This window comes from Brienomyrus brachyistius, chromosome 23 (genome assembly GCF_023856365.1).
Source record: "Brienomyrus brachyistius isolate T26 chromosome 23, BBRACH_0.4, whole genome shotgun sequence".
NCBI lineage: Eukaryota > Metazoa > Chordata > Actinopteri > Osteoglossiformes > Mormyridae > Brienomyrus > Brienomyrus brachyistius.
In genome coordinates this window covers 8,261,147-8,287,567 of record NC_064555.1, presented here as the reverse complement: position 1 = coordinate 8,287,567, position 26,421 = coordinate 8,261,147, and the positions used below count along the sequence as shown (strand labels likewise).

The window sequence follows — 26,421 nt, the reverse complement described above, 5'->3', positions numbered from 1 at the left end:
CAGTGTACTGCGCTTCAGTCCTTGGGGTCTCCATTGTCCTGAAGTCTGAGCTGCTCATTCTTCAACTCGAGACCTGATTGGGGCTACCCGGCTATTTGCTAACTGCCAGAGAGAAGAGCCTCCAGCTGTGACCTGCCAAGTGGTTCTGCTGGGGTTCTGGAAGAAAGGCCAATCTGTCTGATGTAGAAATGTCATCAAAGAAGGGAAGATTTAAAAATAAAAATGGTGAAGTGTGTCATGTTGCACGTGGAGGGTGGCCAGCATACTTCTTCCACTCTGACATTTCACGAGATTCAAATGGGGAAGGAAACTAGAACACGATGGTGGTGAGGACTCCTCAAGTGTCAAAAACAAGCAGTGCTGTTCCTGCATTACTCTTGGTTCCTTCAGTTATTTGCCCTGTGACTTAATTGCAAATATTCAGTTGCTCAACTTGTTTCTTGACCATAAATAAGAAGTCTCTCTCCCTCTCAATCCTATAAGGCTGACTATAGTTTATCCGTGCTTTAGCACACTGTAAATAGTACCTTCCTTTGTGGTTCACTGTAAAGGATTTACAAGGTTGCTGCATGATTATGGATTCGTTTAAAATTCTGCATTCAATAAGTCTGCTGATGTATGGATAGTTAAATAGGCAATAGAAAAAGTGTCCAGGTTGGGAAATCATGAGCAACGTATGCAACAGCCTCTGAAGCTAAAGGGAGACCAAAGAGATGACCAGATATTCCTCATGTTCCTGGATCTAAGGCGTAATGCATCAGGCATTACCCAATGAGTGCCTGTTGGATCTTTCATGCATCTAGTCTTGTTCTGGTGATACCTTCAGGGAGGTCAGTGAGAAGAGCTGCCGCGGAATAATACCTGTATATCACAAATAACGGATACCGCAATGGTCTGTGAAGCAGTCTGGAAGCATTTGGATTTAGCATTTTAAGAGCAGCACATTGCTCAGCATCAGAGAGGCATAAACATTTTTGGTGCACCTGGAGGGGTTAAGACCTCGTTTTCATTCTAACGACATCAATGGTCAGTCAGCCGTATAGTTCACCCATCTGATTGTGATCTGACCCTGTTTTCCTATCAGGGCATGACTGGTCTGTGATTCAGCCTGCCTGCAGTTTCACACTCCCACGTTGCTTGCAGGCGTGTGCACAAAGGATTCTGGGAAGGTCAGCACACTCTCCGGTATAAAACGAGGCAGGGGAAAAGCTCGTACTTCGTGATGTTGAAGGTGAGGTTCACTGTCCGACATCAGGCAACACCGGGACATGGCATCCTCTGCTGGGGACAGTGGGGTTTGGTGCCATGCTGCACTGTGATGTCATACTTGTACAGGCTCACCGCCTACTCAGAGGACTTTGATTTGATTGGATGTTAGCTGGCATGCTGATGACAGGTGGGAGATGGGAGGGTGAGTTAGCCGCGTTTTGCACAGCCCAGCCTCCGCCTCCACCTCCTCTCCGCTCTGCTCGGTACAGATGAAGCTGCTCAGCACATCTGCCCAAACTGATCTCCTGGAATTAGACATCAGCATGAGAATAGAAACCCGGAGTTTTCTTTGGCGAGGAAAATCGGGTGCCTCCTGATGTCTTCAAGAGATTGTTGCATGCTGTGTGCATCGTGACTCATTATAGTGTGCGCTGTGCGGCTTATTATAATGGGGGGGCCTGCTTTTGGCATTAACCCAATAGGGTAAAGCATGGTTTCCCTCACTACTAACTAACACTGTAGTGTTGGATTTAAACATACTTCTGTCCGCCCATCCATTCTGTAATCACGAGGCCATCTCCGTGACGACTCAAGCGATCCTTGTTAAATATCCCTGCCAAATGACTTCCGGTTTAGTCAGTGCAATGACCTTTGGAGGACTCGGCATCCCAGGTTTACCCTTAGCCCATCAGCATTGGACCTACCTCTTCATAACATTTTGTGCATTTGGTTTGACTCGCTGCTGTAAGGGCCCATACAGTTATCAGTGTCCCTTAACGGGTGACGTCATTCCTGCTGCGACACTATGGACCCCCACAAGTTCCCCCTTAATGCTTCACTGCAGATTACTGACTGTGTCATTTTGATCTCTGGACTGTGAAACATGGAGACGCAGCCTTAGAAGACCTCGGAAATCGGTTTCTCAAGAATGACTACTATAGCGTCTAACTGCTATGTCCAACTGCTGTCGTATAGATTTCAAGGCCAGAAGGGAGGCCTTTAGCAAGCTCGACGGTGAAATAGCTGCTGTTAAATGTGAACAGGGGCTCCGAGTCACTTGTGGGTTTTACAGCAAAAGTGCTATGTCTTTGTCTTCATGAGGCAGCTTTACTAGTCTTTTGCCTTCCGGTCCTAAAGTACGGTAGGCTGGGCTCACAGTCACCTGTGCTTTTTGCTTGCCACACTTAGTCTTATCTATAATGTGTGTGTGGGGGAGTAGATTCCACGGGCTGCCTGCCCCACTTCTTTCTGTTGAGGCTGAGATGATGCAATTGACAGGTCTACTATACTCTTGGCACATGGACAGACAGGAGCTGACAGACCATGCCGGGCTCTGGCTCGTAACCTCGCCTCTGTTTTTCACAATCTGTCTTCCAACACGTCAGCTGAGTGACAAGATGGGCCACTCCCCCCCGGCCCATTTTACTTGTAGTCTGCCCAGGGCAGTGAAACGTGAGGGCGGAGCCCATTTATATGGATGGATGTGGTGGGCGACATGCTACTGTGCTTTCCAGGTGTCATCAGACAGGTCATCGCCCAGCAGACACTGGCAGGCAGATGTGAGTGGGCTGTCGTCCATTTGCATCACAGAGAAATGAGGATTATCCACATAATGAGGCAGGCAGGCGAGATAAGGAATATTGAGGGTGGATATCATGGAGAGCAGGAGCAGTGATTCTACAGGAGGAACCTGGAGTACGCAGTGGAAACCTGTGTGATATGTCGAGGACATACAAAGTCCACAATGAGGGTGGAGGTGGAATTCAAACGCCCATATTTGGAGGTGTGACACAACAGTGCTACACAAGACACTTCACCACTCCCAGAGAGGAGATGATGTAGGAGGCAAATGTGGAATCGATCTTGTCTATAGAAGATGCATCTGATGAAAACCTTGGATTCTGAAGGGTGAAGCTGTCCCCTAGACCTTAGTAGATGAGAATAATAAACACTGCCACTCAAGGAACAGGATGTTCTTGGTCTCCAACTTAGCCCTCTTTAGGACATCACCTCACCGCTTCCTGTCCCTCTCTCATAGCACCACCGTCGATCTACTGATGTGTGACAGAATCCGGTCAAAGTCTGCTGAATCACTTTTAGATATTGTTTGCATTTTTCTTGTCTTGCTTTGCTGCTGAAGAGCATGGTGTTATTTGTAGGAGGCCAGAAAGTAGTTTCCTTATAAAGCCTCTTTCGTGTATGCCTTCTACGGTTCCTGCAAGGCCATTACTTCGTAACGATACCCCAGTCTCTTCAGATTAAAGTGGAAATTACTTGGTTTTGTAAAAGGGTGTGCAGGAGTCTCTAGTCATTAGGCAAACTGAGAAGGTTCTAGCCATGGCCTTGCTGTTACATTATTAATGGCAGGATGAACACTGCCGGGCAGTGGTATCAGGTTGAAGCTGTACCCAGCTCAGCCCAGCATGGAGCTGGACTGTCTCTTAAGACTGACAGGAAGCACCCTGCTCACCCACCCAAGAGGGACTCGGTACGTCATGTGACTTGGGCCCCCTGGGGCTCATCTGGAAACCAACAGCATGCAGTGCCTCCGGGAGCCGGCTGAGGAAAGCGCTGTCATGCAGGCCCTTTGTCAATGCCGCAAGCTGAGATGCCTGGACAGTGGGATCAGGTCTTCGGCCAATCATGCAAGTTCCTGTTTTTTTGCTACCGTCTCGACCAAGGTGCAGGCAATTCCACGGGATGGGCGTACAGTTAACGAGCAGCTTAGGCACTTTACAGGGACATTGATAAGTGACAGATGGGCAATCGTCTTGGCAGGATGAAAGCAAAAGCATAATTAAAACCTCCAGTAAGTAACTTAATAAAACAAAAGATTTTATGACAGCTCCAATTATACAAACTCAAAATGAGCATAATACCTCGTCGAGCGCGTAACCCTCCACCGCGCTAAGGCATCTGCCGGCAATTAGCTGGCTTCTGCTGTCAGGCTAACAGCCGCTCAGTCAATCACTTTGGGAGGCGCTGATTAGGAGGCTCGCTAATTGCTGGCAGCTGAGCAAAGCCAGCGGCAGCTAGCGCCCATCGAACGGGTGTGAGGGTTGGCTGTGAAGGCCTGTGCAGGGAGCGTCTGGGATTTGATGGAGGGAGGAATAAGATGGACAGAAAAATTCGAATTATTCTTGGAGCTGTGCTGAACTGAAAGGTTTTAAATTATGAAACCAGGCTAATTAATTTCCTTTAGAAACATCCATCTGAGTGCTAATCTCCCACGGCTCTTGGAGACAGTGCTGCCTCGAACTCACTTCAATGTGCCTTGTAACCCTCCGGACCAATCCCTAGTAAGCAGTGAAAACACTTGCCATTTACTGCATTAGCCAGACGTCATTCACGCATTGCTCCGGTGAGGTGGGGACTGTTGTTATCTTGGAGAGAGAGGTGCCAATCAAATCGGGGATCAGGAGCATCAATCCGGGGCCATCTGGCACCATGAACAGTACCCTTTCGGAAGGCTGAGACCTGTAACAAATGCTCAAGTGATGCCAAACAAAAAGGAAGGGGAATTTGAAAGCACCTCCCCAGGTCCCAGACCTAATCCAGCAGCCTGTACCCGCCGCTGCTGGCTTTCCCTGCGCTCTAATTTGGGAGGAGGATAATAGCGGGGAGTGAGGAGGGTCTCGGGGGGCGTTTTCCTGCTCAACTATCTCACGCACCCATTGATGGGGAGCTCTTTGCTTTACCGGCACACGGTGCTTTAGGCTGGCGTTCGTTTATGGAGGAACAGGGAGAAGCCTGCAATCACGTTATCGCTGTCCTATTATGCGGCCATTACGAACGCGAGTGATCGTCTCAGGGCCAAAGAGCACATCTCGCCGGGCTCAGCAGACGCTAAAAGAAAGAATTCGGCCTCCATGGTGGTTTAAGACCCATCCACGTGGTTGTCCCCTGCCATAAATCTGTAGAGGTACCCGTAGCTATGGTCTGCCAGACCTTGGCAAGCCTCTCGGATCATGTCCACAGTCTCCACATGCAGCGGTTGCTAGTTGCTTCATTTCCAACACTCATTATCTGCCCTGGTACGGTCGCTGGTTTTTGTGTATTTTCATATGGTCATTATGTCTGGGATTACTCTGACTTCCGGAAGCCTCCAGTTCCCTCTTTCCTGCATCGTTGGCGTGCCATTCTGAACATGAGCTCTGCGACATTGTTCTCCGCTGCTGTGAATCAATCGTACATTATTTAGGATAGTACCAGCCTTCCTGCAATGCAATATGCAATATGTGCAAAATCGGCTTTTTGACACTCAGCAGGTCCAAAGTAAAACCGAGGTCACATGAACTGGAAGATTCCAGAGGTTGTGTGTGCCCAATAGCTGACATATAATTCACCCTCCGCAGCGGAGCCTGACCCCGAGCAGGAACAGAAGAGGCTGGAAGCAGAGCGCCCCCCCACAGGTCAAGCTGAAGGAGAGGCAGAAATTTTTCGAGGAGGCCTTCCAGCAGGACATGGAGCAGTACCTCTCTGCGGGATACCTACAGATTGCTGACAGGAGAGGTGAGCGGTCGTGTTGCATTTTTCTTGTATCATGTGGCTTTCGAAATGACATGTCTCGACTAATTGTGGAATGAGTGTGGTTTCAGACTTTCCCTTGATAAATATATTTATCAATCTTCAGAACTGCCAAAAGGACCCGAGTGGTGGTTAGGACTCTGAGACCATGGTTGAAAGGTCACTGGTTCCAGTCCCATGGAAGGCAGAGTTATTTTACCATTGTGCACTTGAGGAAGGCCCTTATCCCCAAGTGCTAACCGTGTCCTTAGATCCTCAGTCATATGTCACTTAAGACAAAAGCATTTGCTAAATAGATGTGAAATAATATTGACACAGAATGAGTCCTCGCCTATATGTCAGCGGCTTTTTTTTGAGATCTTAGTTCTGTTTGTTTCTTCTGCCACCATTTAAAGGGAGAATCTGAGTGTAGAATCCAGCAGGAGCTGAGAAATGGTCCGTTTTCAGTTTCACAGCAGAAAAATTCAATGCCCCCCCCCACCACACCCCACCCCACCAGAGATGTTTCCTTCTCAGCCATGTTACTGTACAAGAGAAAAGTCTGTGAGCAACACCATAAGGTCAGGGAGGCGAACAACTCAGCAGGTCACCTCATATGTAACTGGCCGATAGGGAAGCTTTTCTGCGGCCATTTTGGGGAGATCACAGCCACGTGCAGTGTGAGGTTGCAGTGACGCCGAAGCATTACAGTGGTAACAGTGCCGTCTCTCTCTTCTTCCTGCCCGCCCCGTGGCCATCTCCTGCTGCCTGAGGTACGCAGCCCTGTCAGCACAGCAGCAGTGACACATGGCCGCAATTACACACATGCCTGTCTTCTGCACAGTGCATGCAGTGTCTGTGAAGCATGCACTGGCTGGGGGGGGGGGGGGGGGGGGGGGGGGTTTAACACCAGTGCGAGTGAGCATGCGACTGGGGGTATCGCTGTGAAGTGCACTCTGTAGGCTCGGCTGACGGTCTGAAACGAGAGGGGGTGTGCCAGGGACTGGTCGCCATAGCAACGGGGGGGGGGGGGGGGGCACAGTTCTATGTGTGCCAGCCCATCCATCTGCATGGCAAAGGAGATTTGTGAACATCTCCGGCATGTGATACAAGACATGTCGCATTTTGGCACCAGTGGCGACAGACAGGACATGACCCCCCCCTCCTTGACAGACAGCCCCCCCGCCATTCCACACAGCTTCTGCCTCCCCAGTAACCCGTGTTGTTCTTGTCGCTTCGTCCGTGGAACCTCTGACCCTGGGCTTGTGGCATCTTGCCGCGCTGGGCGCCTTCGCTTGTGTGATCAGGCCTCTCTTGGCCCAGGGTTAAAGGTTCCTGCAAGTGTTTGTCACTAGACTCCACCACTGGCATGTGAGCTGATCCATTCGACACACCCTTGACTGAAGGATGCCTCTCTCATCCACACTCAGTGGCTCACTGATGGCAAAGCCCTTGGAATACTGGATTTTCCCCTCACTGTGACCCATTTCTGTATGACGTTCAGAACCTCTAGGGAGCATGTCTTCGATGGAGGTGAACGTGGACATGCTGGAGCAGATGGACCTGATGGATATGTCTGACCAGGAGGCCTTGGACGTCTTCCTGAACTCTGGAGGAGAGGACAACAGCGTGGCTTCACCCATGCTGGGTAAGGTGCAATGAAAGCAAGGGGCCTACAGTTCAGATGGTTAGCTTAGCAGTAATGGAGGGTGACTCAGATCAGTCATAAAGGTGCAAGAACGATCATTCCAGCTGCACTGGCCAGAATGCAGGTCACATGACCAACCCATATCGCTGTGCGATCACCGCAAACCACGCCCATGGACTCACATGGACATGTCGACCTAAAGCCAAGTCTCCTTTCACTTTGGTCCTTTTCAAAGGGCTGCAAACACACATAGGAACAGCCCAGCTGAATTCACTCTCCGTCCTGGCTTTGTCCTCCATTAATTATCCACTCCACCACAAGGACTTAAGGTCGATTGTCTGAAGTCTGGGTCTTGGCTCAGCTGCCCCTCCCCCCCCAGGGCACTCTATCCATCTGTGATGTGTCAAGTCCTGCTAGAGAGACTCCTCATGTACAGCTCACACCTTTAAAATATTGAAATGGGAGCAGCATGTGGCTTAGTGGGTTAGGATGCTGTGCCTGCGACCGGCAGGTTGCCAGTTCTAATCCCAGCACTGGCGATGTCACCATTGGGCCCTGGAGCCAGGCCCTTAACCTCAATTACTCCAAAGTTTGTCTGACCCTGATTTGGCTTAATGCACGTAAACTTGCTAAACCTGCTACACAAACCATAAGAAATTTAATGACCCACTGCTCACCAGATTAGACGTAGGCTAGTGGCAGTAGCCATTTAACATACGGAGAGTCTATATTTCACACCAGTGCCGTGTTCCTCTAGGCGGCACTGCAGAGATCAACACGGCCGCACACTACATAAACGCGTCACCGTTGCCTTTATTAGCTTCATTAGCCCTTATCTGTTGGCCGCCATAACTGAGCCAGTGACCGCCCCGCCCCCCCCCCCCCCCCCCAGGTCCGGATCTGGAATCCTTCCCGGCGGAGATCACACTGCAGGTTCCCACACAGGACGAGCTGCGACAACAAGCTGTCCTCCACCTGCACAGGCACGGCAGGCCAGGAGGGCGGGGCGCGAGCGAGGGTGGCACACAAGCCACATAGAGGCCAATGGAAGACGGGACTGCTCTTGCAGCCTGCGTGAGAGTGACGCTCACCACACCAACGGGAAATCACTTTTCAGATCGATTGTTTTCTCGAATTTTTCTTTTGTATAAAGCGAACTGTCTTGTATCCAACGCTCATCATTCCTGTGCAGTAAAAACTCCCCACCCAGCTTCTACATCATGTACTACAATAAAATGCCTTCTTCTAAGTCCTCCTTTGGTTTGTAATCCACTTATGTACTTATCTAGTCTTGGCTAACCACGCCAAGAGACGAGTTCTGCTGAAGACCATTTAAATATAGACTCTTGTCTGATAGGGCAGCAACGGGAAGCAGAAGATTGCTTTATAATAGTATGGCTGTACAGGCAGAGATAAGTAGGACCCTGTTTTGGTGTCCAAGATATATGCCTTTTTAAATTAATCCTGAGTCAGTAAAATGGGAGTAAGCGGTGGAGAGGTCTCTAAAGCAAGCTGACGGCCCGATGGTGGTGCTGACGTGTGCCTTTTTTTTTTTGATAGGAGACCGGTGCTAGGAGGAGGTGCATGCGGGAGAGCAAAGGAAAAGGAAAAGCAGTCTAGGAATAACTGACAGTGAATCGTCCTTTAGTTTATTAAACCTTAAAAGTACAAACTCGAAGGGAGGAAAAAAAAATTTAAACTGGCAATAAGCAACATGAACATTTGTCTCCCTGTGGGGAGGAGGAGGAGGCGGGGCTAATAAATTAACGACGGCGGACTGTAGGCAAGTTTTACCGTAGAAAGGACAACAAAACTAATTCGGAATAAAATACATCGTAAGGCCGTTAAAAACTTGAACAACCACACTGTCTGAAAACACAACTCTTGTTTTCATTAAATATCCTAAAACAGCTCAGTCTTCGTGAAGGACAGCGACCGACCACAGGGGTGTAAGACCTTCACAGTCACCACTGGCAAGCTCAGTGCAACATGAGTAGCTACTACATCGTTGTAATTTTCAGTAATGAAAATGTAAAAACCTTTTTTGTGAATATTTTCCCTTTCTTTAAAAAAGTAAAGCTAGAAATACTAAAGGGCGCCACTGCTCATGTCATTTTCTTTTCTTCTCCTCGTGACGTAAGCAGCACTTATTTATGGTACAAGAGCGACCCTGTTAGATGAAGAATCTGAAATGTAAGGCTATTTCTTCATCAACACCCCCCACACCCCAAGAAGGCTCAAGTATTTAAAGAAATTTACAGGAGTATGTACAAAAAAAAGAGGGTCTGCTGTTTGTCCATTCATCTCTCGGCATTTATAATACAATCTGGAAAACCCGAAAATGAGAGACGGAAAAAAAAAACTGGGATTCTCGTATTTCACATTTCAGACCTAGTGGCTCTACCTGTGAAGCACATCAGATCAAAATAAAAATCAAACATTAAAAATGATAATAATAATATTAATGCTTACCGGAACGGATGAAACTGTAGGACTAAATGTATGGAATGTTAATAAGATTGCACATCTAAAGAGGAAGGACCCACAACTTCCTGCTGAACAGGACTAAGCACGCAGCACTTCCTGTTTGATGTCTGATATACAGTAATACCCAACAGCACAAAAAATAAACCGAAAAAAACCAACAGAAAGTGTCCTAATAAAATCAGGCACAGTTTCCACACGCTTGTGGCAGGGCGGCATTTTGCACGTGTCCAGTTGGTCACTCCAGTCTTGCCGGAACCTTCCTGAAGCGCGGAGCCCCATGTAAGGCTCCTCTCCCATGACCACCTCCCCAGGGAGGGGGGATAAATGACAGAAGCACCCAGAAAATAACGTTGGCACCCCCCACCAAGGAAAGACTGAACCGGAGCAAGACTGCGCTGGTGTGTGATGTCACCGACCGTGTCACTTAAAGGGAGCGGCTTTTTGTCTGCTGACCGGGGGGGGGGGTGGGGGTGGGGGGGGGGGGGGGGGGGTCAGGTGCAGCCACATAAATGTCAATGTAATGCTAGGCCCTCATAAGAAGACCTCATAAAAACAAGGATGACATCAAACTCTAGTGCAAAAACTTCCTCTTGGCAGGAAGAAAGTGGTGACAAGTGGGGGGGGGGGGGGGGGTTACAGCAAATAAAAAAAGCACCCTGGGACTTCTTGGCATCTTCACTAGGAACCCGTAGCACTTTTGGCCAGGTGGGAGGACGGGAGGCGGGAGCGGGAAACCTCCACCGTCGCTCGCTTCCGCGGGCCGCGCTTGGCAGCCGTCTTGACCGGCACGACCCCGTTACAGTTCTGACGGCCCTTCATCGCCTTACCGCACACGAGGTCCACCAGGCTGTCAATCTGCTCCTGTCCCAACCGGGAGGAGAGAAAGTGGACATGAGAGAGACTCGGAGACCGTAACGCTGCCGGCACCTAGACCGCGGCGGCGTCGCGATGCCGTACCTTGTCGTAGCGATACATCATCTTCAGGCCCCGGCAGGACTTGTGTTTCTCCACATAGTGTGACGCGCACTCCAAGCAGAAGACCACATTCTCGTTTTCCTGGACGACCTGCCAACACATGCGAATTATCAACAGGGCGAAAATCGACGGGGGGGGGGGATTTGCGGTGCCTTTGCTACATAATCAGCTCATTGTGGTCACTAAGCAACCGGATGCGAGTCGCTGAGATCGGCGGCGGCTGTGGTGCGGTGATAAGCCCGCCTGTGAGGAGCCTTCTATCCCAGTTAAGTGTCGCGACACCCTACCCCGCCGGGGGGGAGGCCAGCCATCCCGTTTAGAGGGTGCCAAGATCAGCAGAAACTGCCCCTTCAGGCTCAGCCACTCCCCCAACAAGCTGCTCTTCAATTTTGCAATTGGCAGTTAAGAAAACAGTGTTTCACCCAGAAGACCCAGGAGGGGATCTTGGTTTGGCCCATCAGCCTAAGCAATACGTTGAGGTGTATAGACTGGTAAAAAGATGAAAATTAAAAAAAAATAATAATAGTGCCATGTTATGGCAGTATAGGAGTTGGAATGTGATGGGCTTGGTGGTGCTCCATCTGAAGAGGACGGCTGGGATTTTGGGGGGGGGGGGGGGGGATCAGGCAGGAGTTTAGCAGCATCCTCAGCATATAACAGATGGGAGAGGTGAAGATACAAACACCAAAACAGCTTCGCTCACTAACCAAGCTCAGAAACACCTGGTCTCTCCCTCACAGACTAAGTGAATCGTCCAATTAATGACGGGTGAGTATGTGTGTCCTGATCTCACGCACCCCCCCTCCAAGGCTCTATGCCCATTTCATAAAGAGCACAGTGGGATGGGTCTGTCCATCTCATGGCGGGGGGGGGGGCTCACCATGGATAGGTAGCAGAGGTGCTGGCATGTCTGGCATCGGCGTTCCGATGACTCCAGTGCCAGCCACTTGCGCTGCTTCTTCCTGGCCTCGCCGGGTGCTCTGAGTGCCATCGTGCGAGCCGTAGCGGGCAGAGGAAAGCAGTCCGGCCTCGTACAGCTTCTGCCGCTGCCGCATCTCTATGTCCCTGGGGTGGGCAGAACACAGGGGGGGGTCACCTTGGGGAATACCGGCCGAGTGCTCTGTTCCGGCCCGACCACAACAGGAGCGGGCAGCTTTGAGTCGTCGGCTCCGCCTACCTGAGATCTTTGAGAAGAGTGGCGATTGTGCCCAGAACGTGGCCGTTCTCACGCTTGGACTCGAACATGGCGATTTGGTAGAGCAGCTTCTCCATGGAAAAGGGTTTCGCGATGCGTCGGCATTTCAGATCCTGAAGGGGGCATCGTGGAGGCATGTATCAGGAATGTTCTGGCAGCAGAGGGGTGGCCATGTCCACGCGGCAGCCCCCAAACCCAGCAGTTGGGCTGTCATGTTCCCAGCTTTCCTGGCTCCTGTTCGGCCATCCGGTTTCCTCTAATTATTATGCTAATTAACAGCCCCCAATCTAGTCCTCGGGGCTCCCAGCCTGCCCCAGTTTTTTACCTCAGTCCAGCATCTGTATGTCTGAACCAGATAATTAAGGGCTTTAAATTTAAAATACAATGCCCAATTTGCAATAGTTAAAATTACAATTACAATTGGTAAATGGGGGAGTGCACCTTGATAGCCTGAGGACTCCTGCCTCCTGTCCTGGCTGCAGGGCAATTTTATTCTGGGGGGGGGGTGGGTATAAGCTACAGTATTCTATAAAAACTGCCTTGTAACAATTCCTACTATAAGAAGTGCCATGCAATGAAATCAAACTGAAATAACCTATTTGCAGGCATCTGGAAAAATGAAAGGCAGCCATGACTGAGCAGAGAAGCAGGCTAGACTCACCGGCAGGCTAGACTCACCTTAGCAGCCTCGTATCCCAGGTTCATCCACTGGGGGGTGGCAAAGTGCACGGTTTCGGAGACGCTGTACCGCAGCAGACCCTGGACACAAGGTTCCCGGGAAAGAGACAACGAACTGGCCGCTCTGCTGGACCGTGCGGTGCACCTTGATGCCCTCGCGGGAGAGAACCTCCGGAGAGATCTGGAGGGGGGTGAGGGGGGAAACAGACCGAGATCAACCTCCGGTGCAGCGTTGGCCCTGGTTCACAAAGCCTGATCCATACTGAATATACACGGAAAACCATGGACATTAAACAAAACAAGAACAGAATGAACAAGCATCCAGGAGGTGCGTCTGCTTTAGGTTGCCTGGCTTTTCCTTCACAGAGAGCCTGACGTTGAACAGACGGGCTGTGGAGGCATAATTGGTATTAATAAACATTCCTGTTAGCATCTGTCTGGTTTCTGAGGCAATGCCAGGTCTTGCTGGCAGCTCGAGAAGGACCTACACCTCCTCGTCCTGACAGCCGAGCAGCTGCAGCTAGAAAAAGCTGTTGGAAACACTGTGTGTGTGTGTGTGGGGGGGGGGGGGGGGGGGGGGGGTTAGGGTCGTTAGACTGATCCACCCCCCCATTAATGCCCCAGAAGCTGCTGCACATCTCCTCACCATGATGTTCTTCTCCAGCATCTCCAGCCCAGGGGTACCATTGGCCTGCAGCAAGGTGTGCACCACTTTGTCCAGCTTTGGCCTTTTCTTCAGCAGGAATACAATACCTGTGGGGGGGGGGAGCCTCTCTTAATACCAACCCTCTACCCACTAGAGATAAGAAAAAAACATGTGGGAGACACAAAAATACCCCCTTCTGACAATGAGCCTCTCAACAGAAATTGGCTTAAACGGACAGACTGAAGTGAAAACCCACAGATGGAAACCTCCTTGATTCCCACAAACCCGTGACTTTCTGGGATGCCGTCACAACACACTTACTGGCTTCCTTATTCGAGGGCTAACAAACGAGACGTTCATTTTGGGCAGGTAGGATGTCAGCCTCTACCAGCCTCTCCACCCTCTCCTGTTTGTTTGTTGCTACTCCCTTGCTTTCCCTGTAATTGCTTGCAGGTAGAGTGGAGGTTTCACTCACTGGTGTGGCCCGGTGACTGATTAACCCTCTGGGGACACGTGTATCGTCGGCGACGCAGCGTATTTTTCTCGTCTATCTCAGTTTATAATCTCGCTTACGTCTTCATGTAGAATCATGAAAAAAAAACGCAGACTAAATCCATAATTCTTTTCAAACGTCCATTGTCGGAAGTATTAAAGTTAGTAAAATTAGGTTCAATCAGGCAAAAAAGTAAACCATGTCACCTTACTTTGTCTTACCTGCATCAGGGCATGTAGTACAGCCCTCACCTTGAAGATTTCTATTTGCATTCTAAATAGCCGCATTACCTCGTATTCAAATCGCATTTGCATGGTAATCTGATGAACAACACAACAGTGAAACACGATCTAGATACATCCCTATCAGCACCATTAAGGGGGGGGTGTGGCCAGGTGTGAATGGCTCATGCAGACACATGAAAGTTACTACATATTCAATGAAAGGAGCCCAGAAATGGTGACATGAGTTCTTATTTATTTATCCAACTGAATGTTGCAACCACACCATTTAGTCATCTTCATGTAGCCACTTTGGTGATCATATATCTGGGATCAAAACAAACTGCCACCATCGCTTACTATGTACTTTTAGAATGTTTCTGCAAGTGCTCAAAACTGCATATTACAATGTCAAATTAAAAACGTCACATAAATCTGACATATTTACAATATATCAATTAAGATAAAATTAAGATGAGTGTAATGCCAAAACAAATATATAAGAAATAATTTGTCATGAATTAAGTTTATGATATTTGAATGATGTGTGTGACCATGCCCCAGGCAGTGAAAGTGTGTTCCCTACCCCCAGACCCCAGTGGGTTAAGGCTGCTGAGATGGAAGACAAAACAGCCTTGGGAGAGCCAGATAAAAAAGGGGGGGGGGGTTGCTTTGGTCTTGTGTTATTCATGGGTTGACTTCCTTATGCCACCTACTGATTTTCCATCATACTTTTGTTTGTCTCTTACTACTGACCTCTTTGTAAATTGGCCTATTTGATCAATACATCCATCCATCCATCCATTCATTCATTTTCCAAACCGCTTATTTTAGCTAAAAAGCTATTTGGTGTGGTCTCCTTTCCACTCAGAGCCAAGTGGGTGTGACATAGGATTACATTAAAAACTGCCCTAAACCTCCCAGCATAACCAGTGACTGGTCCACATTATCAGCCAGTATCCAACCCGAGCGGCTCCCTGCTACCCAGCCTCCGACCTTCCAGGGCGGCCAACGTCATTTCATATGCGCTCCGGCAGACGTGTAGCATTTTGGCTGTGTGTTAGAAATGAGCATTTATTGATCTAAAGCTGAAACGTGGTGGTGACCTTTACTTTGCGCGGAGGAGAGGCGACCACCCCCGGGCGGGTAACACTTACCAAATGCAGTCTGCACCTGTGTGTAAGTAATCGATGAACGGAAGGCGGTTCTGGTCGCGAGACCAACATGAGGTAGAAAACATCATGCCGATGTTCAGCCAGGGGACGGTCACCCCTGCGGACAGAGGGGGGAGGGGGGGGGCAGCTGAGTGGGGTTCCAGCAGGAGTAGGTTTAGGAGCAGAGCAAACAGAGCCAGATGGAGGGTGGAGATGGAGGCTAATTTCGGTGCTGCAGTCCCAGAGTGACAAGCTGTCCCCGGCCGGGGGTCCCAGAGGATAAGCTCTGCAGTCCAGCACACCCCCCCCCACGGCCCTATGGCAGAGCAGCACTGGTTCCGCACCATCTACACCATACTTTCACACTCAGTCACCCCCACTAGTGGCTGGATCCTCATGCAGTCCCTATGCACAAAGGGTCAGTAATTATGCTGGGAAAGCCCCCCCCCCCCGGCACATTATGCAGAGCAAGGCTTCAGAATGGGGGGTGGGGGTGAACGGCTAAGAGCCAGCTGTGCACGGCGACCCTTACCAGGCACAGCACCAAGGTAACGCAGGATGGACCCAGAGTTGTGGGGCAGGATTGTGAGGTTCCATCCATGTCTGTGGGGACAGAGGCCAGGTTAGTGAGCTCCACGGTCAAGCGGCACGAACGGCGAGGCAGGAGCGGCCCGGGAGAGCGGGCGAGGAGGCGAGCGGCGCTCCTCACTTGGAGAAGGGCTCCGACTTGCCCACGGGGAAGCCACTCCCATGCGTGCTGGTGTCCACCTTCCCGCTGTGGACGGCCACATGGCAGTCCTTCTGCTCCACGATGCGCCAGTACTCTTGCTGTTGGGGGGTTAGAGACAGGAACGCCAAAAGGAAAGGCATCCATTTAGAACCGTACAGAGACCGGGACGCCGTGCTCTCTCCAGTCACACTGGAGGCTTTAATGGCTTATTAGCAGGCGCAGGGCAGAAAGCCTGGCGGCACATGCAGCCGTACCTCCACTTCGGCGGCCGTGGGCTCCTTGCTGAAGCACATGTTCATAGTGTTCCTGGCTGTCCGGTAGAAGGTGGTCAAGGAAACAGAACGGCCCTGGGGGGGGGCAGACAAACGAGTCAGGGGGGCCGTGGGCGTGGTCCGGGGAACGCCGTCGGCAGGCTATGGCAGCACTGGCGCAGTGAGCCGCAGCCAAATGCTACGTTTCGGAGTAACACTGTAAACGAATGTGGATCCTGTCTGCTGCTGATATGAGGACAGTCTGCCGACCACAAAGCCTGGAAAGATGACTAGGAGATCTTTTCGCTGACCTACATTACATCCCTGTTTCTCTGACAGACACCAGAGCAAACACACACATGGTGGGGGGCCTAGGGGGAACCCCACTGCACACTGCTCCTCAAAGCACCACGGTTCAAGATTGCAGGCCTTTTTTGTTCTTTGCCAAATATATAGATCATACTTGGACGCTTCTGGAGCACAGAAATGCATTATGGGAAACACGAGATGAAGGTTGGCTTCTGGGCTGCTCATGGAACTTTCTAGAAACTCACTACTTCTCCAAAGGAAGCCCCACAGTTCAACACGCAACTTTTTTTAATGGTCATTTGTGCAGTTCTTGCATGCGTGCTCCCGCGGTGTGAAATGCATTATGGGAAGTAGGAGGAACATGGACTATGCTCACCTTGTAAATACACTTGTGCTGATCGCTGAGGATGCCGCGGTCCTCCTGCTCATCAGCCTTCCTCTCCTGAGCGAACAGCCGGCGCCGACCCATCTTGAGGGCGTCCACGGCGTCCTTGAGTCGGCCACGAAGGCCGTCCTTGTGCACCATGCCGTTGACCAGGCCGTTCTTGGGCTCGTAGCGCGGCAGTGCCAGCGAGCGATGCGCATTCTCCGAGTGGCCCTCCAGGGGCCCCCGCCGCCGCTCTAGGTTCTCCTTCTCGGCCAGCACCTCCTGCTCCAGCCTCCGGCGTTCCTCGGCTGACAGCGAGTCGTAGGACAGCAGGTACTGGCAGTAGGCCTCCTGCAGTTTAGCCAGCCGGTCCTGGGCGGAGCGTGGCACCCGCAGCAGGTCCGCCAGCTTGCTCCACTTTTTGAGGTCCGTTACCTGCTGCATTCCGCCCATGTCATTGATGAGCTGAAAAAAGCGGGCCAGGTCCAGCTCGCAGCCCCCTGTTGCAGGAAATGGAGGACTGAGATCATGTGGAGGCAGGGCAGGGGCAGACCGTCCCGGGACACGCATTCACCTTCCCAGCTGTGCAAGCGGTGAGAAAACACTGATAAACCCGCCCCCTGTGCGTGTATCGAATGACAGAGCAAATCTGCGGGATTGTGGTGCTGGCTGGATCACATGTCATGTCTTGAAAGGCAGCTTGACCCAAGGGGGCAGCCAAATTTAACGGTTTGGCAAATATAAGGACCCCCCCCCCCCAAACTGCCCACGTGGTCCCGTTTCTCCCAGACTCCCTGCTGGGGCCTTTGAAACCCACACGGAGACACTCCCTGTCCACACGAGCGAATCCATCACTCAGAGTGAGCCAGGAGGGGGCCTGGGTGAAGGGGTCAGGACAGAAACACACACACACACGCATACTCAACAGGCCCTACACCACAGTATAGAATCCCTCAGAACAGTGAGGAAAAATGAATTTACTGTAAGGGGAACCTTCATTAATAGCTAACCCTAACCCTGCTGATTAATATTCATATACTCTGCTCCTTATCCGATATCTACAGACAGACAGACACTTCTAAGGAAAATGCTTCCCACTCTCGATTTTCAGCTTCCTTCCTGAAAGCACAGGGCGTTTCCCCACACAGGACACCTCCATGGGAGGGAGTTGGAACCCAGACCCGATCCCGGGTGTGCTCACAGCCCGGCCTTGCGGAAGGTTCCGGCACTCACCGATGAGGGGCGGCTCATCCATGGTTATGCCCTGAGAGCGCAGGTGCTTCCTGATGCAGGCCAGCTGCTGCACGTTGGGGCCCCAGCGCCGGCCCAGCTTGTGCACGTGCTGCACCTGCGTGACGAAGCGCATGTCCTCGTTCAGCTTGCACTCGGGCCGCCACTCGGGCGGGGGGACTATGCGGCACAGCCCGTAGGGCTCGGCCTGCTCGCGCACCGAGTCCAGGTACGCCAGCGGGTCCTGGAACTCGGTGGAGTTGGGCTGCAGCACCAGCACCTCCGTAATGGGGGGGCAGCCGGTCTTGGCCCGGGGCTCTGCCTGCTTGTGCTGGACGCGAGGCGGCTCGTGGGCTGAGGTAGAAGAGTGGTCGGGGGCGGCCTGCTGCGGCGCTGGTGCCACGCTGGAGATCTGCGAGTGCCGGCTGAACATGAGCCGCCCCGCAGTTGAGCGCCTGGGCCGCTGGCGTTCCGGGCTGGGCATGCTCGTCTCCGTGGCGACATGCCCATTAGGCACTGCCGCCCCGCTGGGCACAGCTGCCTCACCGGGAGCCTCGGGGGCAGGGGCAGGAGGCTTCGGTTTCTTGGATCTCTCCAGAAGCAGTTGGACCGTGGCCCCCGCTGCCGCCAGACGTCTCTTGGAGTTGCGAAGACCCTCCCGGCCCTGGGGGATGCCGTCTTTGGGGAACAGCTGCCCGTTGAGACGTCCGTTGAGGCGTGCGCCGCCCTCGTTGGCCAGCTTGTGCGCCCCATTGGACAATAGCACCTGTTTGCGTGTTTTTGCATTGCTACCTTGGGCTTTTCCTGAGTTGGAGTGGGGCAGGCCGTTGCCGGGGTGGTAGTGCTTCCTTGGGGGCGGTCTGTGGAGCGTGGCGTGTTTGCTGTGGTTCAGTCTGGACCTCCTGACCAGCGCCCCCTTGGCTTTGGTGTGCGTGATGCGGGCCTTGCTCGCAGCCTGTGTGCACTTCACAGTTTTGGACGGCAGACGGAAGTCCTTCGTTTTTTTGGCACTGGCTGTGTGTGTGACGGCAGGGGGTCCCCGCGTGAGTCCGTTCACCTTGGAAACCTGCCGGGCTGCCGGGGGGAAGCGAAAGACAACGTCAAGGACAACGGAGCTCCTCCACTTCCGAGAAAGCCCCCGGGGAGATACACGCGGGGTTAAACTCGGCCTCATGAAACAAGAGGCTAACAGATCAAACTGTGACGAGTACCAAACGTTTAAGGAGCGAAACAGAGACAGACGGGGAGAAGGAGGGGCGAGGGACATTTTGGCTCATCAGTGGTACAGATGCATCCTTTTGGAAGATCTTGTTCTTCAGCTAAAGCTCGACTAATTTTAACACTTTACAGCCAGCGTGTACCAGCCCAGAAGCCACGTGTCTGCACACGGGTACGATATCACAGGGAAAAGGCCACCGTTTAAAGGGACGCCAACGATTTTTACTTATGAAGTACGAAAAACAAAGCGTTCCCCATCAGTCAAGTAACAGCTCGCTCTCAGAAACACTCCAACTCAAAAAAAGATGTTCTCATTTTATGTTAGTAATGCCAGATGTTCTGCAAAACACAAAATGTGGTTTATTATAACGGAATCACATCCCAGAGCATAAAATAATTACACTGGCTTTGGTTTGCTGTAAGCTCTGTAATTTAGCTTTCATGTAGGAACCAAAGGCTTTTCCACTAAGTGGCCTGAGTGAACCAGGCTGTCATTCTCAGGCTACCATTGCACACCCAGAGGACAAAGTTTCTTTTTATGCGATGGACACACACCGGAACGCCACCTTACCTCACACGCCCTCCCAGCGCAGAGGTGAATGTCGCACCAGGGAGGTGTCAAAATGGGGGCAGCCAACAAAGAGACAAGATTGGTAACACGACTCCTATCGTCACGCCGCCTCCTACTGGGCGAGGGGGGGACAGGCGCTTGCATGCGCACGCCACATTAATCAACCCACCCAGCAGGTGAGGCCCCAGACACAGCGAGTGGCCACCCACCCCAGCACAAGGCATTAGCTGACCTACCCTTCCGTGATATCACTGTACCTGGCTAATGATCAAATAGATTCTTGCGGCTTGTTGTCCAGGCAGGACAAGGTACCTTTTCGGGGAGGTGCCTTTATTTGGGGCAGTTCTGAGGACACGCCTGCCACCTCTGTGACACAGAATTGTGTCAAATCGATTTCAAACAACTGTCAGTACAGCATATTCCACAGAATGGTGTCCTACAGAAAATGGGGCCAGGAGTGTAATTTATTAAATATTCAACAAATTTAACAATCAAAACAACTAATTCTTAAATCACTTTACTTTGTGCCAAGTCTGTAAGAACAATAAACAATGCTTTCGTTAGATTTTTCACCACATATTACCACGGCAGAACTATTTTCAGGCTTTAAAGGAACTTACTCTATTTCACCAGTAGAGGGCTCACTCACACTACCTCATAAACCTCCTGAGAATTCATGCACGTGAGCCCAGCCTCGCGGCACAATCGCGGAGCCGGCAAACAAACAAAAATTTCAAAACAAGAAACACACAGCTGGGGGTGACGCCGACCTAAACATGCGAGCATCGCCACATGGTAATTCCCAGCAAAGCACACTGTGTGTGTGTGTGTGTGGACAGTCTGGCGGTTACTCCCGACCAGATCACACATCCCTGAAGAAAGGGGGAGAAACCAAAAGAAAAACAAGCAGTGTAGTGTGCCGCACGTGAGCACCAGGGGGGTGGGGTGGGCTGGGGTGGGGTGATGTCATTTGTTGCTATGGGCAGCTGCAGGAAGGCTGCGCACTAACGTGAAACACGTGTGGCACGGATCCCTGAGCAGACAAGGAGCCTCAACTCCTCCTCTGCAGGCAGGAGGGAGGGAGACGACTCGAGTGCCGTACAGCTCAGGGAAAAAGCCCCCAGCACAGCGCACTACACTGGCCTCAGCCCTGGGGGGCATCATCATCACCTCTTCCTAAGCACCCAAACGCAGGTGTCGGGTCCTCTGCTGATCAGCAAACAATCATCCCTCGCAACGATCACAGGCTCTACAGCCAGGGACAGAAATCCATCAGAGTGGCACGAGAACAGAGCTGGCACCAGGCTCACAGGCCAGCTGCAGGGTTAGTGCCGCGTTAAAGGCGTTTAGGAAGAAGAAGCAGCAGCTATGGTGCCAACACGAGCCTGCAGGTCACCGTTAGAGCCTCGTGCACAATCACACACTGCGACCCGGCACACGCTCGTGCACAATCACACACTGCGACCCGGCACACGCTCGTGCACAATCACACACTGCAACCCGGCACACGCTCGTGCACAATCACACACTGCGACCCGGCACACGCTCGTGCACAATCACACACTGTAAACCGCTACACAATTGTGTTTGCTCACACTCTGCACACGCAAGAACGTGGTCACACTTGGGGGGGGGGCGGGGGCTGAGGTCTCAGAGGGCTGTACCTGCTTGCGGAGCTCTTCAGCCGTGCGCTTGTAAGGCACACTGCCAGCAGAGGGCCCCCTGGCCGGGGCTCCAGCCTGAGGGGTGGGCTGTTCCCTGCGGCCGTCTGGCCGCTCACTGCGCTCCTTCACTGGCGTCGCCTCCCGGCCCTTCAGCTTGCCAGCTCCCTCTTTGTCCCGCGAAGCCTTGCTGTAGCCATTGAAGACTGAAGGGGGGGGAGGACATGGAGAATGAGTGGCACGAACAGCCTTTCGATGCCCCCTGTCAGCCCCGGAGGTTCAGGGGGAACCAGGCCTCAGCCCCAGGACAACGTCCACGGGGTGACACGCCCCCCCCGCGCCATCACACCTTTTTGGGGAGAACAGCTTCACCACCAGCACTGGCAATAAGGGTTAGCAGGCCTGTCTGCACACACCCCAACAAACCAGAATCTGCATAAATTTCTTATCACACTGTTTACACACCCCCTCCAGAGCACAGTTCCGGCCGTAGGTCCCCCCCCCTCCAGAGCATACTGTGGCGTCCTGCGCACCCCCCCCCCCCTCCGCAGCTGCATGCAGCACTGACAGTGTGCACTCCTGTTGCTCCTTACTGCAATTCCCTTTCATTCGGTTTCACATCGACATCCCCAGACCCAAGGGTGTTACCTACCCACTAGTGGGCCTTCACTTCACCCCCAAAACCCAGAGACTCACCAGTAAACGTTTCAGTACTAAATTATTTTTAATGACAGCCCACAATGCAGAGGGCACCAGTGAGTCGAAGCACCAGCAGTCCCCGGGAGCCTTCGGAGGCAGGGAGGGCGCGTAAGGGCATACCATGTCCGTTCAGGGCCTGCTTGCCAGGCGGCTTGCCCTTCCGCGGAGTGTACGGGCAGGACGCCGACGCCACGCTGGCCTCCGCCCGCGTAGTCTCAGTCTCTTCCTCATCCGCCAGCTCGTCCTCGTCCTGGGAGCTCCCCAAGAGGCCATGCTGCTGGGCAGGGCCGCCGAGTCTGAAGGTGGGGAGGGACATGGGGTGGCGGCGGGGTATGTGAGACGAGGAAGCGAGGACCCATGCACAGGCACGACCCGGCTTCTCCTCCAGGGGGCGCTCCAGCAAGACCAGCTAACCCCCCCCCCCCGAATAACTGGGATGATGAATCCTTACAAACGGAGCCCCACTTCAGTGCCAATTCCCCTCGGTTCGGGTCCTGAACCGGACGCCGCCCGTCTGCCCACAGGAACGTCGACAGACTGACGCAGGCGCCGCTGTCTCCCCATTCCCACTCCGGATCACGGGAATTAGCCACCAGTGAAATTAGCATCTAATGAACCTGGAACTTGTCCAGGTCGTCAAGTCATTTCGTGATTACTGAAATCAACAAACAAACTGAAGAATAAGTCTCTATTTACACACCTGCAGGCCAGCGGAGGGCCGTCTGGGTGTGATGTCACAGCCCGTAGATTCGGCACCGGCCTCCATAAAACGCTGCTCATTAGTCGCCTATAAATCCCACCTTTATCTGGCCGCCTGGTGCTAACGAGACCCTTACTGAAGCCCGCTGGCCAAAGATCATCTATGTGGGGGGGGGGGGGGACCAGGGCTCAATGTGGGCGGGGCCATCAGCAGCCTTTTCGCTGAGATTACCAGGTTGCCGCCATAGGTGGCAACACCAGCGGTTACCGGGGGCTTCTCGAGATGCCGTCCGGCGCTTATCGGCCGCGCCGCCCCCCCGCTCCACATCGCGCGAGTGACGGGCGAGCGGATTAAAGCACGCTCACCGCTTCCAGAGCTGCGCTAGCGGAAGGCTAAAGAAACTTCCAGAAGCAAAACATAGAGGCCCCAACTAAGGATTACCAAAAACCTCCAAACTCACACAGGAAAGAGTGTGAAGACTGCAGATTTTCAGGGAAACAGACCTTCCTTATTTAAGACATGTATACAGGAAACATGAACAAACCTATGCATGTGTAACACGCTTAACTAACGTACATCGAAATGAACCAGAATTAATGAGCTGATCTGCAAACACTCTAATTACTCTCTCAGAGTGGAAACATGTTAAACACCAGAGTTGGGGAACTCCACACTACATGGGGGGGGGGAGGGGGGGGTCACAGTGGTTACTGGAAGTGTTATTGATAGGAATGGATAAAGTTAACTAACCTGTGTTGTGCCACGTACTGTAACCTGAAATCGAAGGCACAGCAAAGCCAGGGTTAGTGTGATGCATCCCAGACGTAGCAGAGCAACACAGGCGGAGGAGAATCATTGTGCGCTGCCGGCTACTGACGAGGTAGAGAGAGACCAAAGGAGACACCAGGGAGGTCAGCCGAGGGGGGCGGGGGGGGGGGGTGCTAGGCAATGAACGCAAGAATACCTCCCCGCCCGTCTGCTGGAATATTTAAAGCATGGCACTCAGAACCAAGTAAACAGCACTGGGTTGGGGGTCTGGGAGGATGTAGATTAGGAGGGGGGTACAGCTAGGTGACAAGCAGGAGCCATGGGGGCAGAATGTAACGAAGTAAAAAACACATTAATTTGACCTGGGGGTGGGGGGCTAGACTGGGCTGTAAAAAAATTACCAAATAAAATTCAGAAAAGCTGGAGGAACTGCAGCTTCCCTGGCATCGAAACCCAGCGGGGGGGCGCCGCATTTGGGGAGACCCACACCACCCGGCTGCACTCCCGAAAGGGGGGGGCCCAAATAAACAGACGGAGGGCCCACGTGATCGGACTCTGTTAATGGACAACACCTTCGCGAATACACCAGCCTGACACGGCAGGTCAAAGGTCAAGACCCCCCCCCCCCGTTTGAGGGTGCGTCTCGCAGCGGGGCTTAGCCAGTTAGCCGCCGCGCACGGACGTGACCCAAAGCCCCACCCCCTAGGGCCCCTTACAGCTCTGTTTTCAGCCGTTTTATGGCAGGCCCCCGGGATGATCTGACAGGCAGACTCTCGCGACTAAGCATCTGGCACAAGTGGGGAGGGGGGGGGGGGTCTGTCACAGCCTCCACCCCCAATTACTATAAGGCTTAAAAACAGGAAGCGTGGACAATCAATCACGTATTTCTGTGAGGTCGGCCTTCCATGTGGGATTATGTAAACAGACATACCAGCAGCCGCAACATGCTACTTACTGGGCTTGAGGGTGATCTTTAATTATGCAGCCAAACACAAACACTGACACGCATGTGATGATCAGTGCCTGCGCAGACATTGCAGGGAGACTGGACTCTTCCGTAAGGACTCTGTAGACCCAGGGAGAGACCCTCATGCAGAACCTCTTTGTTCCTCAGGCTGTGTCTGGACGACAAACTGCAGCTGCCACAGCTTCGCACCCACGTTTGATTTCCCCCGGGGCGGCACTCACGTGCTGGGGGGGGGGGGGGGGATAATCCGGCAGCATGCGGCAAACCAGGAGGCCAGGCCCCTTTCAACAAGCGTCTCCAAACCGCAGTGGAGGATGCGAGAGGATTACGGATTATATCCTCTCTAATTTACATTCCTGAATGTTGGGAAATCCATTAACCCAGTTTGCCCTCAGCCGACGAGTCACAGGCAAATTTAATCAGCTCGCTCCCCTCCAGAACGCAGCCCCCTCTGCGGACTTAATTGAATTGGAGGAGTCTGCCATCTTGTTCTGGCCTTGAAAAATTCCCAGTGAGTCGAACTCGCGGCCACGACTCGGCATGGAAAGAATCGTTGCTCTGCCATGAGAAGACGACGGCTGGGCCGGACCTGCGCCTCGGAGGGACAGAGATGACCGGAGAGTCCGCGCGGCTCTGCTTTAGCCTGCGTCTACACAGGCGGCGAGGCGGCTGACCACCAACACCAGGGTGCCTGACAGGCAGTAATCCGAGGCCACCAAGGAGAATCCGTCTGAGGACCCGGAGGGCCGATAAGGGGAGGAACACCAAGCGAAAGAGGCCACCGGGGGAGTGCCGTGCTCAAAGTAACGTCGATGGCGACGCTAATTACTCCTCACTGCATGGGGATACACACGCTTCCAGGGAGGATTAAAAATATATCAATGTCCCACTAAAAATATATAAAAGGCAGATTCTGACATTTTGTTAAATCCCTGCTGGAAAATCTACGGTGGCTGCAAACCTAACAATGACACGGGAACAAAGGCAATGACCAAAAAAAAAAAAATTATCCTCATAAAAATCACAAAGAACCGACAAATAGCTCTTTTTCACAAAAAAAGCCCCCCCCCCCCCCCCCCCCCGCCAAAATGTTTTCAAAGGATTTTATCACACAGTCGGGCTGCCTGGCTGTAGGGCGCTTGGCGTGTTTGTTAGACAAGATAAACACTTCATTGTGGTGGGGGGGGGCTGGGGGGGGGCGGAGCACAAAGGAGGCGACCCCTGTGACCTCCCCCCTCGTACCGGGAACGCCATCGATCTCTTCCTGCACTGAAATAGGACCTTTTTCTGAGGACTGGTGCCTGAACAGAAAAAAGTCAAACATCGATGATCAGGCTCAGTCAAAGACAGCTCTTTGAAATGGGAGTTAAAAAAAAAATCTAGTAAAAATTTATTTAAAAGAATAAATAAATAAATAATGAGAGCATAACCTAAATCAGTTGGTCACGGGGTGGAGGGTTATAAGATAATCTGTCTATGGGAGCACGATGGATTTTTGTAGAAGACGTGGAATGAGAGGAAAACTAGAGCCTGCGATACAAAGCCTGAAATACACGAGATGGTCACATGGTTCCTCAGCACCCCACCTCATCGGATGGGTGATGGGGAGGGGAAGCAATGCACTCCCTCAAGCCCCGCCCCCAAATGAAAGCCACACAACTGGTCGTTCCTCTGTCTGTACACTAGGAAAGGTCACTTTGGGAAACAGCAGGGCATTCTGGGAAAGCCACCACTTCTG

The 26,421-nt window shown here is 52.3% G+C and overlaps 1 protein-coding gene and 1 pseudogene across 1 annotated transcript in view; one reads left to right on the top strand and one right to left on the bottom strand.

Moving 5' to 3' along the window:
• Positions 1-3,577: 3,577 nt before the first annotated feature.
• LOC125719318 (dysbindin-like) lies at positions 3,578-8,615 on the top strand (annotated as a pseudogene).
• Positions 8,616-10,328: 1,713 nt separating this feature from the next.
• LOC125719013 (protein Jumonji-like) overlaps positions 10,329-26,421 on the bottom strand; it is a 28,450-nt gene continuing 12,357 nt past the window's right edge. Inside the window, 19 exon segments of the mRNA XM_048993416.1 lie at positions 10,329-10,711; positions 10,808-10,915; positions 11,706-11,804; positions 11,806-11,890; positions 12,003-12,133; positions 12,699-12,769; positions 12,772-12,789; positions 12,792-12,879; positions 13,345-13,422; positions 13,424-13,451; positions 15,216-15,330; positions 15,745-15,815; positions 15,922-16,040; positions 16,197-16,289; positions 16,879-17,369; positions 18,103-19,165; positions 21,553-21,755; positions 22,369-22,525; positions 25,797-25,811. Coding sequence (XP_048849373.1) covers positions 10,529-10,711; positions 10,808-10,915; positions 11,706-11,804; positions 11,806-11,890; positions 12,003-12,133; positions 12,699-12,769; positions 12,772-12,789; positions 12,792-12,879; positions 13,345-13,422; positions 13,424-13,451; positions 15,216-15,330; positions 15,745-15,815; positions 15,922-16,040; positions 16,197-16,289; positions 16,879-17,369; positions 18,103-19,165; positions 21,553-21,755; positions 22,369-22,525; positions 25,797-25,811 — 3,216 coding nt within the window. The 3' untranslated portion in view covers positions 10,329-10,528.